Source organism: Aegilops tauschii, chromosome 6 (genome assembly GCF_002575655.3).
Source record: "Aegilops tauschii subsp. strangulata cultivar AL8/78 chromosome 6, Aet v6.0, whole genome shotgun sequence".
NCBI lineage: Eukaryota > Viridiplantae > Streptophyta > Magnoliopsida > Poales > Poaceae > Aegilops > Aegilops tauschii.
This window is the reverse complement of record NC_053040.3, coordinates 335,125,896-335,145,747: the sequence shown is the minus strand read 5'-3', so window position 1 is coordinate 335,145,747 and position 19,852 is coordinate 335,125,896. Positions and strand designations below refer to the sequence as shown.

Below are 19,852 nucleotides of genomic sequence, written 5' to 3'. Positions count from 1 at the left end.
ATGATTGGTGCATCCACTGTTGATCACCCATTGAGTTCCACGGGAGACATAGTCCTACAGTAATCAAGATTTGGTTATAGGTACCCATTTTGCAATGGGTCCTGGTGAGTTAGCAATAAGGGTCTTGGGAACCCAAATAGTCCAAGCATAATCATCATAGTTAGTTCCAACAAATTTTGCAAAGGTATAGCCATCATCTTCTCTCATGAGAACATATGATGGATTGTTCTTTCCGGCAAAATTCTTGGGAATGGCCTTGTCCCTAATGACCTTTCCATTCCCAACACCCTTCGTTTCCTTCTCCTTCTCCTTGTGCCCTTCTTGCACAAACTCTACCTTTTGGGGAGGGGAAGGAGTCGGACCGATCTTCTTGTTGTTCTTCTTCTTCTTTTTCTTACCACTCTTAGATGCGGGATTAAACCCAACTCCCTCCTTGGCAACACACTCCTTTTGGTTGCTCAAGAGGTCGTTTAGGTTTTTCTCCCCTTGGATGCATGATACAAGCCCTTTCTCAATTTGGGCTTTCAACTTCTTATTCTCCTCTTGAAGGGAGGTGCAATCATGAACAAAGTTAGCCGTACAAGCATCATCATTTAAATCTACATGAGGTACGGAAGTGAGAGCCTTAATGGTTGTAGCTTTTTAGTTGGGCATAAGACTCGATGAGGGCAATGAGGTCACCTTTGACAACCTTGGAACTAATCACAAGGAACTCATGCTCCTCAACAAGTCTTGTATGGTCAACTAGAAGCTTTTCAACTCTAACGTTAAGAGCATCTTTGTTCTCAAGAGAAAGTTGCAAAGCATCGTTGGTTTTAACAAAGTCAATTTGATGAGCAGATAAGGCTTCCTCAAGTGATGCTCTCATGACACTCTCTTCATTAAGTTCGTGCTCGAGGAGATCAACTCTCTCTTTTTCCTCTATAAGGAGGTTTTCAACGTTCTCAATAAAGTCATCGCGTTCGGCAAGTGACTTAAGGAGATTGCCAAAACGAGCACGAGCTTCACCATGAAGAGTTTTCATGAAAGCCATTAAGGATTCCTCATCATTATCCACACCCTCCTCACACTCATCCTCCACTATCTCACATGAGACATTGGGAGTGTAGTTGTCGGGTTTCTTGGATTTGGACTTTGTTTTTACCTCTTTGGCCATGAGGCACCTATGAGTGAACGGCTTGTCCTCATTTGGAGAGTCGAAGAGGTCGGTGGTGGAGGAGGATGTAGTGGCATGCATGGCAAAGGCGGCCGTGCCCACTTGATCATCATCACCGTCATCTTCATCTCCAGACATGTATTCTTCATGAACAAGAGCCTTGCCATCCTTCCTCTTTGCAAACTTGGTGAACTTCTTCTTCTTAAGCACAAGCTTCTCGGACTTGTCTTCACGTCTCTCATACGGACAATCATGAACAAAGTGTCTTGGGCTATCACAATTGTAGCATTTCCTTCTTCCAAAAGATCTTCCTTGAAGATTTTTTCCTTTGTTTGCCATGGTCCCGGAGTACTTCTTGACTAAGAGAGCCAAGTCTTCTGCAAAATCATTTGCCGGGCACGAGGTGTCATTATCCTCCTCACATATCTCTTCACTCACTTCTTCCTCCCTTGAGGGCTGGCTTATCACTTTCTTGGACTTCAAGGCAAGATTGGAGTTCTTGGTTGCTTGAGCTATTGCAAATGTTTTCTTGGACTTGGTTTCCAAAAGAACATGGGTAGAGAAGGTGGAAACAACTTGAGCCGCGGTCAACTTGTGATAGTCCGGACGTTGATGAACCATCATGACCATGGTATGTTCCGTGAGAACCATAGCATCGATGAACTTGTCCTTGATGAAATCATCATTTGCCCAAGTGCACCCAAAGGTTCTCAAGTTGAGCACAAGGGACTTCAACCTTCGGTAAACCTCTTCTGCGGACTCACCCTCATTCCTCACAAAGAGATTGACTTCTTGCTTGAGCAAAGCTAACCGAGATCTTCGAATTGCTTCATCTCCTTCAAGAGCCTCCTCAAGGCAATCCCAAATTTCCTTTGCAGTTTTATGAAGAGCAATGGAGTCACTATAGTCTTCAGTCACAGCGGTGCGAAGCATGTTGTGTGCGGTAGCATTGAGTTGGTCGTCAACTGCTTCCCTTGGAGTGAGATTCATTGGGTCCATGGGGTTGAATCCATTGACCACAATCCACCACAATTGAGTTGAAGCACTGCGCATGTGAGACTCCATATCTAGCTTCCACTTAGCAAATGCATTAGCTTTCAAAGGGGGCGGAGGCCCAACAGGATTAATGCAGGGATGTTGCAAGGGTTGAGGAGAGTAAAAGGGTTCCACGGCATTGTACTTGGGAACTTGAGTACGAGCCGGAGAAGCAAGAGGTTCCCTTGAGTCATCCGCATCATGAACCTCATTTGGATCAAACGAGTTTGATGCGGACGTTGATGGCTTTAAGCGAGCATCAATTTCCTCCTTGACCGAGGCCCAAACCTCTTTCAACATAGAGACTTTGAGGTCCGCAAACATTGAAAGAAGATCGGCCGCGGTCAAGGGGACACTCGGGTTAGTAGGAGCGGCGGGAGCAACGACAGGAGCACCAAGTGCCTCGGCCACGGCGGGGGGTTGGTTTTGACCATCCTCCGCAATGGGTGTGCCACCTCCCTCATTCCCTAGATCTACCATATCCTCTAAGGTTGTAAAACCTTATATTAGAGCACGAGGCTCTGATACCAATTGAAAGGATCGATACGGTTGACTAGGGGGGGGTGAATAGGAGACTACAAATTTTAATCTTTCTTTTCTTTTTTAAGGCAAAGCGGATAAAAGAGTTCACTAGATATGCAACTAGGTGAATGCAACCTATATGACAAGCAAGCTCCAAGAAAAATATGCTAGGCAACAAACTAATTAGCAAGCCAACAAGCAAACAACCACAAAATAAGGTGCGGGAAAGGATTAACCACAAGTGAGACGAGGACGCGGATTTTAACCCGAAGTTCACTCTTCCTTGGGGAAGAGCTACTCTCCATTTGGAGCGGTGCAAGAGCCAAAGCTTGCGGAATGCCACCGAAGGCTCACCGTATTCTCCTTCGAGTCACCCCCAACGGATGAGCCTCGAATCACTCGGGGTTGGTCTTGAAGGCGACCACCACACCTTTACAAACTTCTCTGGAGCACACCACAAGCAAGGAAGCTTCCGGAGGAACCTCTAACCGCCTAGGAGCCCAAGCTCCAAGAGTAACAAGTCAATGGGGAAAAAATGTTGCGGGGAACGCGATTTGGTTTGGTCAAGTTGTAGATTGGGTCTTGCTCTCCCAATCCCCAAAGTTTCAACAAGTTTGGGTGGAGGGATTGAGAGTATTGAGCAAAATGGGGTGTAGCAATGGTGGAGCTCAACAAGACATTAGGGTTAAGGGTTGGAGGTGGAAGAAGGCCCTATATATAGTGTTCTTGAGCTGGTGGGGATTTCTGCCCGTTGGACCCCGCGTGCACGGGCTAAGTCAGCCCCGTGCGCACGGGGTACTCAGAGACTATCACACCACCCCGTGCGCACGGGGGTCAGAAGACCCCGTGCGCACGGGGTACTCAGAGAGTTACGCAGTACCCGTGCGCACGGGGGTTACGCAGTACCCCTTGCGCACGGGGTCAAAGGACCCCATGCGCACGGGGTACCCAGTAACTTTGTGTTGCAAGCTTTCTGAGTACCACATCACACACACTAGGTTCTTTAGGTGGTCGGAGTGGGAAGGATAAGAGAGTAAGGCTCGGCAATGGCATTCGCACACGACTTTCATCCACACAAACCCCTCTTAATAGTGCGGTCTTTCCTACGACTCGAAGCAAACCAAAACTAAAACCTTCGAAGCGTCGAAAGACCACGCCTTTGCCCTTTTTGAAATGGAGGGGTCACACATCTCCATCGTGGGCACTTAGAACCAATATCCTGAGATAAACTTAAGCAACCGATATTAGTTCAACTAACCACATTGTCATCACACCAAAATATAGTATAAGTGCCACTTGCACTTTCAACACTATTGCAAGATATCTATCATAACTGCAGCTACAAGAATAACTAGGCAGCAGGAGATGTAAAACATGTGAACATAGAGGCATATCACATTAAGTAAAACAAGATGGAAAAAAACACACACATGGCTGCGGTACAGAAGGAAATGATCTTCGATCTCAAAGAAATGAGCACAGATGAACAACACAACAAGGGATAAATCTACAAAATTTAAATACCAGAAGTAATACAGAAAGAGAAAGAACCGGTGATGCTCGATGGTGAAAATCTATTTGTTTGACTAGTTTGCACTTCGGCTAAAGTGCTACGTCTTGTTAGAGAGACTCGTGATTAGAAACATGAGCAGAACTCTCTCCGTCCTATTCTCCTCGACTGCAAGTTCCTCGAACTCCAACCAATTTACTCAAGCTCAAGGTAGATTCTTCACGACAATCTCTAAACGTTCAAAGACAAAGTCATCGGTAAACCATAATGACTCTTGGTAACTCAGACACACACCTAACCATCTAGTGAGTGTGCAACTCGTAGAGTAATATGCACGAGTTGGATCTCAACTTAGTTCTCTGCAATTGCTCAATCACTTCACTAAGTTTTTGGCTCTGGCTTTTCTCTCTGCGAAATCCCTCAATCTCCCTTCTTGAGCCTTCAGCTCACTTTTCCTTCTCAGTTTGCTTTTCACGCTCCTCATCAACGTGTACAGAGGAGCTTTCCTTTTCCATTTCCATCTGAGCTTGCTGCTTAGATGAGTTTGCCATCATGACATCATCATTTTTCTCAGAAGCACTTGGCTTCGGTGAAGTAATTTCTCCCTCCCCTGGATTTGATGCGTAGGGAATTCCATCAGCTTTTTCTTTTACACTGGATGGGGAAACATTTTGTTCGGGAGCACTTGGCTCCGGTGAAATAACTTCACCTTCCATATTTTATTGAGCCCTCGTCTCAGGAGGAACATCCTCATTAGGAATATTTTCTTTTGCGAAGCTCTGGCTCAGAGGGACATAACTCGTACATACAATGGTCAATTGACGATCAATGTTTTCTTTTGGTGCAGGGATTTTCTTCTACAGTGGTTGTTCTTCAATTTCATGCATCTCTTACCTTTTCTTGATGGCAGCATAACCAACCATTTCTTCATTATGCTTCATGGTCAAGTCAAACAGGACCTTAGTACGTAAGATGAATATGCCATGTGCATATTTTCTCATGAATGACAACAATGGCACTGTTGCACTCCACGGGAACTTCCTCCAATTCGTGAGTTTCATACTCAAAAGACAGAAGCCATTTTCTTCTTAGGTTCATCTCTCGCATGCATATCTGCTATGAAATCACCAACGATTTTCAGCTCATCTAGCAGCTTAAAGGTAGCCTTGATGTTTTTTCTCAAAATTCGCAGAGAATGAAGATCAACGTTGAGAGGATCAGCAACAAATATCTCCAAGTTCTCCATAATCGATGCAACATTGTTAGACATCGAACTAGCCATATTGTAATAGCAAGTCTCTCAACACAGCGCAGTGGAATAAAATGAATAATTTAATTCTAAGTAGAGGAAAAAATGATGAAGGAACTGACTTACATGAAAAAAGACACTACTGTGAGATATCTATTAGAACTAAAGCAACAAGGATATGGTAGCAGCAGATGTAAAAACATGCGAACATAGAGGCATATTACATTAAGTACAACAAGATGGCAAACCAATACAAATATGGTTGCGATGCAGAAGGAAATTATCTTCAGTCTTGAAGGACTAAACACAGATGAATAACACATCGAGGGATAACTCAACATATTGTAAATACCGAGAATAACTCAGAAAGAGAAACAAACAATGTTGCTCAAAGGCAAAAAGTTTGAAAAATTCACGCTTGTGACGGAACACAGGAGCAAAACTCTCTCCATTCGGTTCTCCTGGACTGCAAGTTCCTTGAACTCCAGTAAATTTACTCGGGGTAGATTCTTCAAGGCAATCTCCAAACCTTCATAGAAGATGTCCTCGGCAAACCACAATGACTCTTGGTTGCTCGGATAGACACATAACTGTCTAGTGAATGTGTAGCTCACAAGAGTAAGAGGCACAAGCTGGATCTCAACTTAGTTCTCTGCGATTGCTCAATCACTTCACTAATATTTGGACTCTGGGTTTTTTCTCGGTGAAATCTCTAAATTTTCTCAGAGAGGGGTTGCTCAGACAAACTCACGTCAATTCAATTGGAGCAAGATTGGGGTGGGGTGGCTATTTATAGACAGGGCAATCACGAGGGTGAAATTACTAATAAGGGTATGTGCCTCTCAGTGGTCAACCGACACATGTCCAACGGTCGGATTTAAACTCACACGACAACTTTACTTCAGGAACAAGTAAAGCCAACTCAATTTCCCATGATTTTCTCTCGAAGTCAAGAAGAACTTCATCTCTAACTCCGAGTAAGAACACGGCGTACGAAGAGATTTCTCTCTACTTCACTAGGAGACAGGTTAATGACTGAGCATTCAACAAAGACCTAAATCTCATCTAACTTGGACCCCCCCTTAATGTTACGGTAGGCATATGACTCAAATGAAAGAAATGAAACTATGAGAAAGAAGTACGTCTGCCCGTCATCTTCAATCTTCTTCGTTGCAGTCATTTTTCCTCTAACAGCACACAAACTCCTCAATAGCTCAACAACCTTCTCTGCAACGCAGATAATCTTTGCAAAAGTTTTTAACAAGCTTCTTGGTAACTCCAGGGACCATTTTACTCCGTGTGCACTAGCAAACACATTAGTTCGTCAACTATTTTGTCCAATAATGTTCAAAAGAGTCAAGGGGCACTAGTTTCATGCATCCACAAGATTGTAGGCGTAGAAAACTAGGAAGCTATTGCCCAACGACGAAAACACAAGTGTGCAAAACAAAAGCAAGGGAAAGATCTCTAGAGTTAGAGCATATCTAAAAACCCCTTATCCTATAATTGAAAAACATATCCCATGTCCCACAAAAAGCTATTTTTAATGGATTAAACTTTTCATCTAGAAGTTCCCCTGAAACTTAATCCCCAAATATTTTGGAACACACATTTTTGTACCCAACCTCATTTGAAACACAAATTATAAATAGTCCATTGCATAATTCGATTTACATATCAAATGAACGTCATGCATAGCATTATTGTACAGTCTATGGCATACTATATTAACACTACATCAACATCAAGCTAGGTTAAGCATCGATATAATACATAGAAAAACTCTATACTAGATAGCTCTACTCATCGTCGCCTAAACCAAGATTAACATCAGTGTGATGACCCTCACAAAAAGATGCTGCTGCTAATCTAGGGAGTATGAACCAAATCATTACAACAACTAGAAGTGCAAGGGGATTTGGACATGCTTCTCACGTGCGCCTATCAACGCATCATCTAGCTTCTTTTTAGTGATCGATTGTAGTAGTCTAACATTTGGTCTACGTAAAGGTTTACGAGATTGACCCATATGCATGTGCTACAAGCGAATCCTCTCCGCGATCTGAGCAATGAGATTCTCATACCAAATTGCAAACATCGAGGATTTGTGTTATACGTTGCTTTCACGACCACCAAAACTGGAAAAAAACTCGATTGGGATTCTTGGGTGTGTGCTTTAAGGACACCAGAAGCCACAAAGGATCACTAGGGGCTCACCGGGTTTTGGGCAGCATCGTCGCCGGTGCTACGCGATCTGTAGGTGTATCCGACAGAGGTGTTGTTGCAGCATGATGATTTGCAGGAGTTTGTAGGCCACGGCGGAGAGCTCATGGTTGAGCCAACAGGAGAGGCGGGGAGCTTAGCCATGGGGCCAATGCAGGGGTTGCCCCACCTGCTCTAAGCTCGCCTCTTCTGCGTGGCTTGGCCACCTCTGTCCAAGTTGAGATGGAGAGTAGCTGGATGGTGGGGAAGAGGGTACTCTCCTCTTGTTGATGGTTTCCCTACGTTTTGGCGTCGGTGAGGGTTTGGAAGTGGCTTCAGTGAAGGATCAAAGCGCCTACGAGAGGGGTTGTTCTACCGCCTAATAGATCGATGTCGATGTCCACGGGCGTGGTGTTATCCGAGCTTGCCAGGGCAAGGGTTGGAGCTTGCCCGAAGGCAGCCATTGGTAGTTAGAAAGTAGTGTCCCCTCGGTCCATCGGGACTGGTTGGGGACGCAATAGCGCATTGTTGTCTCACCACCATGACTTGGTGGCTGGCGCCAGGCTAGGAATGGAAGGAGGTGCCTTCTTCTCTTCCCTTCGTGGTTGGTGTGTTGTGATGTGGATGGTAGGTGGAGTCTTGGGTAGATGGATGTCGGGGCGGCGGCCTCGGGTGGCTGGCTCTCCAACGAGTATCATGGCGCCAGTGATGGCTATGTCCCCTGCTCGCATGGGCGATGGGGGTGTCACGACAGGTGGCTCGGGATCATTCTCTTTCGTTGGTAGTGGCCATGCTTAGATTCGGATCTGGAGGCTTATACTTGTCACGGATGTCCTGGGTTGCCTCGTTGGGGGCAGTGGTAAGTTGCCGAGCAAAAGCTTAATACGTCTTCAACGTATCTATATTTTTTTATTGTTTCATGCTATTATACTATCAATCTTGGATGTTTTACATGCTATTATATATCATTTTTTTGGGACTAACCTATTAACCTAGTGCCCAGTGCCAGTTGTTGTGTTTTGCTTGTTTTGGCTTTTCAGAAAATCAATATCAAACAGAGAAAAAACTTTGGATTAATTTTTTCTAGACCAAAAGGGACCCTAGAAGGTTTGGGAAAAGACCTGGGAAGTCATGAGGAAGCGCCAAGCCCACGGGGCGCACCCTCAAGGCTTGTGGGCCCCTTGTGGCACCTTTTGACCTAATTCCACTTCTATAAATACCCAAATATTCCCAATACATCAGAGAGCCACCCGAAATACTTTTTCCGCCGCCGCAAGTTTTTGTTCTTCCGTGATCCCATCTGGAGGCCTTTTTCGGCACCCTGCCGGAGGGGGATCGATCACGAAGGGCTTCTACATCATCCTTACTGCCCTTCCAATGATGCGTGAATAGTTTACCACAGACCTACGGGTCCATAGCTAGTACCTAGATGGCTTCTTCTTCTCTCTTTGTTCTTCAATACACTGTTCTCCTTGATGTTCTTGGAGTTATATTCGATGTAATCTTCTTTTTGCAGTGTGTTTGTTGGGGTCCGATGAATTGTGGGTTTATGATTAGATTATTCATGAATATTAATTGAGTCTTCTTTGAATTCTTTTATGCATGATTATTATAGCATTGTATTTCTCTCCAATCTATCTGTTTAGTTGACCAACTGATTGATTTTTCTTGCAATAGGAGAGGTGCTTTGTGATGGCTTCAATCTTGCGGTGTTCAATCCTAGTGATAGAAAGGGACATGACACGTATTTGTATTGTTGCCATTAAGAATAAAAAGATGAGTTTTATTCATATTGCTTGGGTTTACTTTGCCTACATCATGTCATCTTGCTTTAAGACGTTATTCTGTTTTCATTAACTTAATACCCTAGATGCATGCTAGATAGCGGTCAATGGGTGGAGTAATAGTAGTAGATGCAGACAAGAGTCGGTCTACTTGTCTCGGACGTGATGCCTATATACATGATCATTGCCTTGAATATCGTCATAACTATGCGCTTTTCTATCATTTTTCCAACAGTAATTTGTTCACCCACCGTATTTATATGCTTGAGAGAGAAGCCTCTAGTGAAACTATGGCCCCCGGTCTACTTTTATCATATATAAAATCCAAAAATACCTTGTTGTACTTTTTATTTCTATTTTATTTTGCAATTTATTTATTTGCCTACCACTACGAGATTTCATCCTCGCAAATAACCGCCGAGGGGATTGACAACCCCTTGTTTGCGTTGGTGCAAGTATTTGCTTTTGTATGTGCAGGTACTGCTAACAAGGTTATGTGTGGTTCTCCTACTGCATTGATAACCTTGGTTCTTAACTGAGAGAAATACTTATCTCTAGTGTACTGTTTCATCTTCTTCTCTTCGAGAAAATCCCAACGCAGCACACAAATAGCGAAACTGCACGCTTTGGTGCCGATGCTTGTGGGTGCCACGCTCGTCTTGAGGAGGGCATTGTGGTTCTCAGACTCGACAACAGCGACACTTGGCGTCGTATTCCCTCTTGAGGGACGTTGTCGTGAAGCTTAGTTGTCCTATATGGTGTGTCGAGGTGGTGTGTTCAGGCCTTCCTGTACTCTCTCTCTCTCTCTAACATAGTCATTTTATTTTCCGCCTTTGGTGTTTTTCAGTGTGATTTATGTAGTCCAGTTATTTTAAGGATGTGCTTTGTAAAAGGTTCCCTTATTGCCTCAGGTGGGTACTTTCATTCGTGCTTTATCTAGAAAACGGGTGAGAGCCTGTTTCGTGAGATTAAAAATAGTACAGAGTGTGGCTTATTTTTTGCGTGAAAGAGTGTGGCTAGACGTTTAATGAATCTGCTAGCTAAGGATTAATTTTTCTAAATTAGAATTTTGTTTTCTAAATATAATTTTTTTATGGGATCCGGTAGAGATGATCTTACTTTTTATCTCACTTGGGGGCACACACCGTTAAACCGCATGGGTCAAATGATGAGGACGAAAAGGTGCAAGGTCAGACAAGACACGCACTCTTCCGTGACTTGTGGGTACTTGTGGGTACATCATGATGCCCCGGCGGCTGGCTCAACTCGTCCCAGTCCCACCACTGTTATTATATTTCCAGCTGCAATTATTGGCACACGATCATCATGAGCGACCCTAGAGACGATCGACGCGGACGCCCCTACACAAGCAGGGCAACACTGCAGCATTGACATCCAACTCGTACAGGTTCCTGGACCATCGAACACAGGTACTTGCATTACTTCCGCCTCTGGTTCTCCTTGTCCATGCGCGGTGGCATCGTGCCACTTTGCTTCTTTGACCTGATCTCCTCCTGCTCCGTGTATTGGCAAACAACTCTCCTTGTACCAGGGCATGTCGGGTGAGCATCGGGTCCGGTTCAGTAAACTAGTTAAGGTTCAGTGCATCGGATCCGGTGACATGAATTGCTACCTCCATGTGTTCAAGTCAAGAGCTAGTCAGACATCCCATGTTAACCAGGGGCACGCACGTTTAATTCAGGGGGCGGAGTCCATCTCAGATGACGTGCGGCAAACTCGAGGGTTCGGACGCGTGTTGGCTTCGCTGTCTGTTTGGTTGATTTTCTAACCTAGTACTGGGTTGGTAAGTAAACAACCACGACGCCGACCGCTCCGACTACTCACCTAAACGCTCCCAATCAGCGTAAACTAATGCGCACAAGAAGTTAAATTTCGTTGCGGCAATGATTCATGGCAATGCCATTGGATGTCCACCGCTGACTAGCCGATTCATGTACATGCTCCGTCTGTTTAATCATTCCTATAGCCGGATATATACAGGCGATTGGGTTAGCAGAGCCTAACCAGTGGAATCCAGGGTACGACCGGATCAAGATGGGTCACTTTACTGTTGAGTCTTATGACTTATCTTCTTCTTTTTTGTTCAAAGAAAAAGGATGGAGCAGTTTAAACTAAGAGTCAACGAGGCTGTTCCATTAGTTTTTTTGCAGGGATATTAGTTTGTATTTGATTAAATGTCTGCAGATTGAATTGGTCTATACCTACGTTTGGAACAAGTACTATAGCTTCTTGCTACAGAAACACGTGGTTTGGAAAGTTTGGGCTCCTCCGAAGGTTAAATTCTTCTCGTTGCTAGCTCTTCTTGGAAGGCATTGGACGGCGGATAGGCTCCAGATATGACGACGGGAGAATTGTGGACTTTGCAATCTCTACAGGAGGGCCAACGAGACGGCGCCTCACCTTTTTTATAAATGCCGCTTTACCCTGCGCATATGGATGATGGTTAAGGAATGGCTCAGTTTGGGGGAACTGGAAATGGACAGGTGGTCATAGTTGGTGGATGAACATGTCTCGGCCCCACATCTCGCATTGTAAGGCCAGGGCCACGCTCACTATGCTTGTCACTTGAACTATTTGGAATGAGAGGAACGCCAGGGTTTTCAGGAAGAAGTCCACACCGTTGTTCTACATTCTCAAACTCATCAAAGACGAGGCTAAGACTTGGGTCATCACCGGAGCAAGACAGCTGAATGAAATCATGTCGCGGGAGTAGTCTTTTATGTTGTATGTCCCGATGTAATGAGCAAAGTTGTAACTGCCATGTGTTGTACTCTACTCCCCTCCTAATTATACATGAGGCAAATCTTTTGCCTCGGTTTTAAAAAAAAAGTTCTTGCTACTGGAATTATCATATACTCCCTTCGTCCGGAATTAGTTCCATCTATTTGTGCGACAACTAATTCCGGAAGAAGAAAATATGTTCTTTTATTATCAGATCAATTGTATGTAGCGATTCGTAAAATAAAGTAAAAAATTGTAGTGTTCCACTAGTCCTTCAATTCTGCATTGCGAATGCAGCATGTAGACGACAAATACCTAAGCCCGGCTGTATTCTGACAAAGCCATACTGACTACTCCGATGGCACATTAGATCTACACATGCTCACAGTCTTGCTTCCTCCATGTCAAATGAAATAATTTCGCCTTTGTCCATGCACGTTACGTCGTACCCTAGTAACCTGGCCTTTTCTACTAATACTTGGTGATTGGCCAAGTGGTCAATGATAAGATAGTTCAGTTTTAACCACCCCTAAACTTTGTGAAGGACTTGTGCGTTTTTCACATCTGACCACCCAAAAGGTCCCAGTGAATAATGTACCATTAAATTTCTCTCTTGCCACGTTAACGTGTAATTTCTTACTCCGGTTCAAAGGTGCAACGTTCTTATCATGAATATATATACCGTACATATTACAAGGACAACGATGAGTCAATGAAAACATAACATGTAAGGAATGTGATTACTAAATTCTCTGGTAAAGTTTTTTTTTTCTTGGAACAATTTGGATTGCTTACCACATGTGTTACGCGGTAAATTCTCTGGTCAAGTTAATGCCTGTGCTGATACCTTATATCAGTCATTAACATTACGAGTTTTGTCATTTTTTTCAGGAAATGTGAGACAGCTATTGAATATGAGCTAAAGTCCAGGGTAGCAATTGTAGCTTATAAAGATCTATTGGGCTTGTATCACCACACGAGAGCTATGTTTTGCTCGGACAGATTCCTATTAGGAATAGCCTAGAGCGCAACGGCTATTAGACCGCCCAACACTATAGCTTAGTGCTAGTATTTTTTTATCTGAGTTTTTATACCAATATTTCCACTGTTTTAGCATTCGTTTTCCTTCGGTTTTACTCTGGTTTCATTCATTTTCCTATTTAATTTTTTACAGTATTCTTTGGCTTTCTTTATTTCTTTCTTTGTTTATTTCCCTTTTGACGACACGTATCTAATTTTTTTATCTACATTGTACAACTTTCTTGTACAGAAGGAACATTATTTTATATATGTTTACAAATTTTCAAATATATGTTTTGATGTCAATTGTTTTTGACACACAGTTTAGTTTTTATATACAGCTAAAACATTTTGTATGCGTTTAACATTTTTCAAATTCATGATTAACATTTTTCATATGTACGTTTTGATGTCAATTGTTTTTCAAAAACATTGTGCATTTTAGGTATACAGCTAAAATAATTTTTTATGCATTTAACATTTTGTAGAAACATGATTCACAGGTTCAATCGCAGGTTAAAACTCTTTTTTGCATGACAGGAAACATTTTGTAAAAAATGAGCTTTTTCTTAATGTTTCCTAAATTTTTTTAAATGCCACACACATAATTACGAAAGTGTGAACATTTTTTTAATTTAACTTACAGTTTCTCAAATAGTATGAAACATTTTTTTGATTATATGAGCATTTTGTAAATTGTATAATATTTTAAATGTCTCACGTACATTTTTTTGAAACGCATGAATATTTTTGAAATGTCACATATTAACTAAATTATTTCAGATATTAACTATAATACGAGAATAGACATTTTGTAGATACATGAACACTTATTTTTCAAAATGGTCATGTACTTTATAAACTTGTCCAAATATTTTAAAATTATGTTCATATTTTCTTAAAAGATGTTCACGGCATTTCTAAAAATGTTCGCATAATTGGAAGGCATCCATGCGTTTTATGAAACAACACGATGAACTTTTTCATAAACCTTGATGAGCATTTTTAGAATACATGGCGATCAATTTATGGATACACGACACAATATTCAAAAAATATGTAATATTTTAAAAAATGAGTTGATCAACTTTAATGTATAATTGGAACATTCTTTAAATAGACAATGAACATTTTTGAAACGTGATGAACATTATTGAAATAAATGTTGAACAAATTTCTATATAGTATGAGCAAATTTGAAAACGCGATGAACAGATTTGGAATACAAGATGAGCAATTTTGAAATATACTTTTATTTTTTAGAAAACATGGTGATTATTTTGTTAAAAACGACGTAAATTTTATAATACACAATGCTCATCTTCCAGAAAATACACACTGATTTTTGATATACCAGGAAAATTTATAAAAATAGACGATGAACAATAATAAACTTAAGAAAACAAAATTATTAGGATAAAAATGGAAAAGACGAAACGATAAAATATGACAATAAGAAGAATCAATGCAAAAAAGTGTTTCATTTTAAAAATACATGCTGAACAATTTATAAAATCGGGATGAAGAGTTTTTGACCAATTTATTATTTGTAAAAGTACATGACACATTTTTAAAAGACATTATGAACATTTTTAACATATGTAGTTAAAAAGTACTACCTCCGTTCGAGATAAAGGTCCGGCGAGCCATTGTACGTTTTACGGATTTACAAGGCCGTGGCAGTTAAACCGATGAGTTTGTTCCCTCAATCCCCCTCCAATTCGCAGCTTTTATTATGATTGAGTTTTTTTTTTCAAGTCTTTTAATTATGATTGAGTGCATGCAGCCATACACTTGCTAGCCCACCGAGCATGCAGGCAGTTACAGTGCGAGCTTGGTCCCTCTAGCTGTCGCGCAGCCGATAGCCGTGCCAATGGCCGCTGTCCATCACCTTCAAACCAGACAGGGCGGCCACGAATTTGCTGCAATCGGTGCCATGGCTGCTGGAACCAGCCGCCCCGTGCTACATCCGTTGACGATGACTAGTGGGGTGTTGCAACCGAGAGTAATTTTGCTAGAACCAGTCGGTCAAGAAGTTGGAAGCGGTAGGGCGATAAGCTGCAATCAATTTCGACCGAACGGCCATCGAGAATTGTTTTGCTGCAACCGACTTTTTTTAGCTGGAACGGCATAATTTTATGCTGAGAATGGCAATAGTTTTTGCTGGAATGGCATTGGTTTTGCTGGAAAGTAAAATCCATAGAGTTGGGGACTAAAGAGACTCTTTTTTTACGGCCAACCATGAAGAGAAGAGAGTCTCAGAGTAGATTCAGTAATGTTGTAACCGCTCCAGAAAATGCTACCATCGTTTTTTGTTTTGCTGAAAATGGCGCCCAAAATTGCTACCATCACCTTTTTGGTTTGCTGGAAGGAACAGCCCAAAATGCTTCCGCCGGACTTGGTTTTTGCTGCATCCCGCTCCAAAAAATGCTACCACCGGCTTTTTGGTTGCGAGCCATGCCGTTGTCCGCCCTCGATGCCGCGACTGGTGGTGGTGCTGTTGGCGTCCATGGTGCGACGAGCTACAACCGAGGGTCCGCGACAATTTTGTTACAACCGTCATCGGCGTTTGCTACAACGATGGCGGAATTTGCTACGACGATAATGGCTAGGCGTTTGCGGCCAGCAAGGCGTCTTCCTTCATGGTGACGGGAGACGGTGAGCCTGCGGCGGCTGAGGGCCAGCGTGCGGTGGCCGAGGGGCGAACGCGGTGGCCATGTGTTTCCTCTGTGATTTTGTCGTAAGGAAGGGATACTCGAGGGAGGAAAGAGACGTTGACTCAGATCCAACGGTACCTGGAGATCACATCCGATGGCTGGGGTCGACCGGCCGAAATTTCGGCTAGCGCATCGGCGCCTAGCAGTGGCCGATTTTTATTGTGCATGGGAAAATTTTATTTCTGCAATACATGAACGTTTCTTTCGGGTTGTAAGAATTTTTTTAGCAAGAGTTAAACAATATTGTAACTGGTTTGAGAACAATCTGTCGAATATCGCCCTATCCGAACTCCAAAGGGGAGGGAAAGCCACGATGGCGCCTTCATGATGGGCATGGCCTCTCAAGGGAGCTGCGGCTGCCGATGGTCACCACGCTTTCACCCATGCTTGAATTCACAACATCTAGATGTATGCTACATTAGAGCCACCAGATGCCAATCGCCAGTCATCGTGCAACCTCTGATCATGTTGTAATAACTAGTCTGCCACCACTATCACTATCTTGGGCCATTGTGGAGGCGAGGGAAGAAAGCATACCCATACGTACCCTGCCGCTGGGCAGCTAGGCAAAGACACAGAGCGGCTCCTCGAAACGAATCCATCTCCACCGACTACTGCCCCAACGCGGGCTTCCTACTGCTGCCGAGGCGAGCGCTAATGGGGAAGGAGGATGAAGAGGAACCCTTCACATGTGTCGCCCCCCGAGTCGTCCAAGCGAGGAGACGCAGGGCAAAAGTGCTTGCAACGAATGTTGGTCGATCGGGATCATGGTTTTCTGTTTAATGATATTTCATTGGAATTCACTGAATTTCATTAATTTTAGTACACACTGAATATTCCTTTCCATCAAAATCTTTCATTAATTTAAATAGTACTACCTTTGTTCCTAAATATAATATGTTTTGGCAGTTTGATTTAAACTATCAAAACGTATTATATTTAGGAACAAAGGGTACATAATGAAATTCAAATATATTGTTAGAGTTCAAATGTTTTACTCCTTTGTCCGAAACATAAACCGAAAGTGCTGAAATTCATTTCGGTTGTTGCTCAAAGTGAAAGCGAAAACCATGTATGGATCAAGGTAAATGAGAACCTGGACCCTAAAAATACAGGCCTCAAATTTGCAACAAAAGCTAAAACTCTTCTCCTCCCGCCGGCGCCGCTGCCTGTCCGTCCCATCTCCGACGGCCTCTACCCCTCCCCCCCCCCCCCCCCCCCCCAACCCGCGTCGACGGGAGGGACCTCGTTCTCGTTCTTGTTAGATTCAACGTCTTGGTTGGAGTTGTGTGGCAGCGATGATGTCTCTTAATAGGAATAATGTCTCCTAAGTTTTATCCCCGTCCCAATGGTGTGTCAAGCATCGTCGGAGGGAGTATGGAGGTTTGTCTCCGTCGGATCTCACGGGATTCGGTCGGTGCCGGTCTTTGGTGGATCTATTTGGTTCCGGCCTTCGTTCGTCTTCATTTAGGTGTTTACAAGTTTGTTCCTTCTGATCTATGATTTTCTTCATCGGCGATGGTTGCTACTCTGGTGCGCTAGTCTTATGGGGCCTTAGCATGACGACTTCCGGACTGTCTACTACAACAAGGTTTGCCCGGCTTTGGTGAGGGAGGGGCGATGACCACGGCGCACCTTCGGCTCGCTCCAATGTTTAGTCGTAATTTTTATTACACCTATTGTTCTTGTACTGCCATGGTTGAAGATGAATAGATTGGAAGTGTTTTGAAAAAAAATTGCAACAAAAGCTAGTAGCAACTGCCCAGGACGATTGTTTCATTTTTTTTTTAGTTGGAGCATGATTGTTTGGATGGAAGGACGAATCCATTTCTTTGGCATGCATGTTGGTGGCTCACACGACCTGGAAAGGACGGGCACTTACCAGACACGACACGCCCATGAAAGCAGGAGAACCGGAGAAGGAAGCAAACATGTGAGAGATATACGAGACGGTCTTTTCCAGGACATTGCCATCCCTTACTTCCAAAATTAAACAATGCTTTTAGCTTGACTGGTTCTGTGCGGTCGGGAGCCCATGCATCTCCTATCTTTGCTCCCAAGCCCACCACCCCCCGCGCCCTTTTAAAGCGTCGCCCATCGCGGTCTCCATCTCGTTCTCGAGACGACACGCCGGTTCCTCTGAAAGAGCCCGTCCACGTCGATCGCCGACCAACCGGAGGAGACGCGCCTGAATAAGAAGACGACCGTGCGTCCCCATTGCTCGGCGGATCACCGGCGCGCATCGCCATGTCTTTCACCGGCACACAGGACAAGTGCAAGACGTGCGACAAGACCGTCCATTTCATCGACCTCCTCACCGCCGACGGCGTCTCCTATCACAAGACATGCTTCAAGTGCAGCCACTGCAAGGGGACCCTCTCGGTATGCATTGCGGCCCCGGCCTCAGCTCAAGCTTTTCGTCTTGAATCCAATGGCAAATATGTTTCGCTTTTGTGTCTTCTTATTATATACGTATACGTCTGTGCAAAATGGGAATACTGGCAACATGGCTTGCGTTTCATTTTCTGCATGGCCTCTAGATGTGCAACTACTCTTCCATGGATGGTGTCCTCTACTGCAAGACCCATTTCGAGCAGCTCTTCAAGGAGACGGGGAACTTCTCAAAGAATTTTACGCCAGGTAATGCGAAATCGCAGTCCTAGCATACTGCTGACCAACAGATCTTCTGACATTTTGTTCCGTTACTCAGGTGGCAAATCCGCAGAGAAGGGCGAGGTACAGTTCCAGTGTGCAAACGTCGCATCTTCCCTTCTCAGAAATTATTCGCCGGTTCCCGTCACGTGTGTTATGGGTAAACTATTTACATAGCAAATTCAAAATCTCCTGCAGGCAAAGGCTCCAAGCAAGATGTCATCTGCCTTCTCTGGAACTCAAGATAAATGTGCGGCCTGCCAAAAGACCGTGTACCCATTGGAGAAGGTAAGAGGAATGTTGTAATGTTACTTACTTCGACAGTGGAGCAAGAGGCAGACATCGATGGAGTTGCCAAATATACATGCAAGATCTCGAAAATAATTTGGCACGTAAATAATAACCACATTGCAAATCTTTACGTTTGGGTTCAGCTAACTTTGGAGGGCGAATGCTACCATAAGAGCTGCTTCAAGTGCTCGCATGGTGGCTGCATCCTGACGACCTCCTCGTACGCCGCACTCAACGGAATCCTCTACTGCAAGATCCATTTCTCACAGCTGTTCAAGGAGAAGGGAAGCTACAACCATCTCATCAAGACCGCGCAAACAAAGAAGGAGAGCGTGGAGGCTGCGGCTGCAGCAGAGGCAGGGGCAGGGGCAGGGGCGGAGGCAGCTGCAGCTGCAGCAGCAGAGCCGGAAGCGCCCCCGCAAGATGAAGCATAGAGCAAAGATTAGGAGCAAAGCAAAGGAAACAACAGAACCAAATATTATATATATAAAAAAGGCTCCGCAATTTACAGATAGTAATTTGCAATACTTCCTTCCCTGCTTCCATTTTTGTACGGCCTCTCAAAGCTTGCTTTTGTTCAAGCTGGAATTGTATCATTTCTCGAAAACTTGTCACCTGGACATGAAACTATTGGTTTGCACAGCCAAAAATATTACTTTGCGTTGCACGCATACTTTCTTTGAATTCTCTGAACATAAGGGACAAAGACATTTCTTTTAGGGCCTTTTTGATTCAAATGATTTGTAAAGGAAATTTGGAGGATTCCAGGGTTTCTAGCCTACATGTGCCATTCCAAAAATTCATGAACATGACATCCCTTAAGTGTACGATGTTTGACATACTTATTAGGAATTGATTGTGCATCATGATCATCTCATAAGCATCATTTTCATTCGTTTTAATATGAAAATATGGATTAATTCAACCCTCATCTTTTTCATAAAGGTCTAAACCCCTAAATTTGCCAATTGT

The 19,852-nt window shown here is 43.6% G+C and overlaps 1 protein-coding gene across 1 annotated transcript; it reads left to right on the top strand.

Annotated features, from left to right (window-relative positions):
- The first annotated feature begins 18,091 nt into the window (after nt 1-18,091).
- On the top strand, nt 18,092-19,549 carry LOC109753835 (LIM domain-containing protein PLIM2b-like). The gene is made up of 5 exons (XM_020312759.3): nt 18,092-18,319; nt 18,478-18,577; nt 18,648-18,673; nt 18,788-18,877; nt 19,024-19,549. The coding sequence occupies exons 1-5, from the start codon at nt 18,185-18,187 to the stop codon at nt 19,312-19,314; spliced, it is 642 nt and encodes a 213-aa protein (XP_020168348.1). The 5' UTR covers nt 18,092-18,184; the 3' UTR covers nt 19,315-19,549.
- The last annotated feature ends 303 nt before the right edge of the window (nt 19,550-19,852 follow it).

Bases quoted from the DNA above. Each gene is read 5' to 3' on its own strand.
- LOC109753835 (XM_020312759.3), top strand. From the start codon at position 18,185: ATGTCTTTCACCGGCACACAGGACAAGTGCAAGACGTGCGACAAGACC. The intron at 18,320-18,477 runs GTATGCATTGCG...CATGGCCTCTAG, and splicing joins ACTGCAAGGGGACCCTCTCG to ATGTGCAACTACTCTTCCAT. The intron at 18,674-18,787 runs GTACAGTTCCAG...AATCTCCTGCAG, and splicing joins AATCCGCAGAGAAGGGCGAG to GCAAAGGCTCCAAGCAAGAT.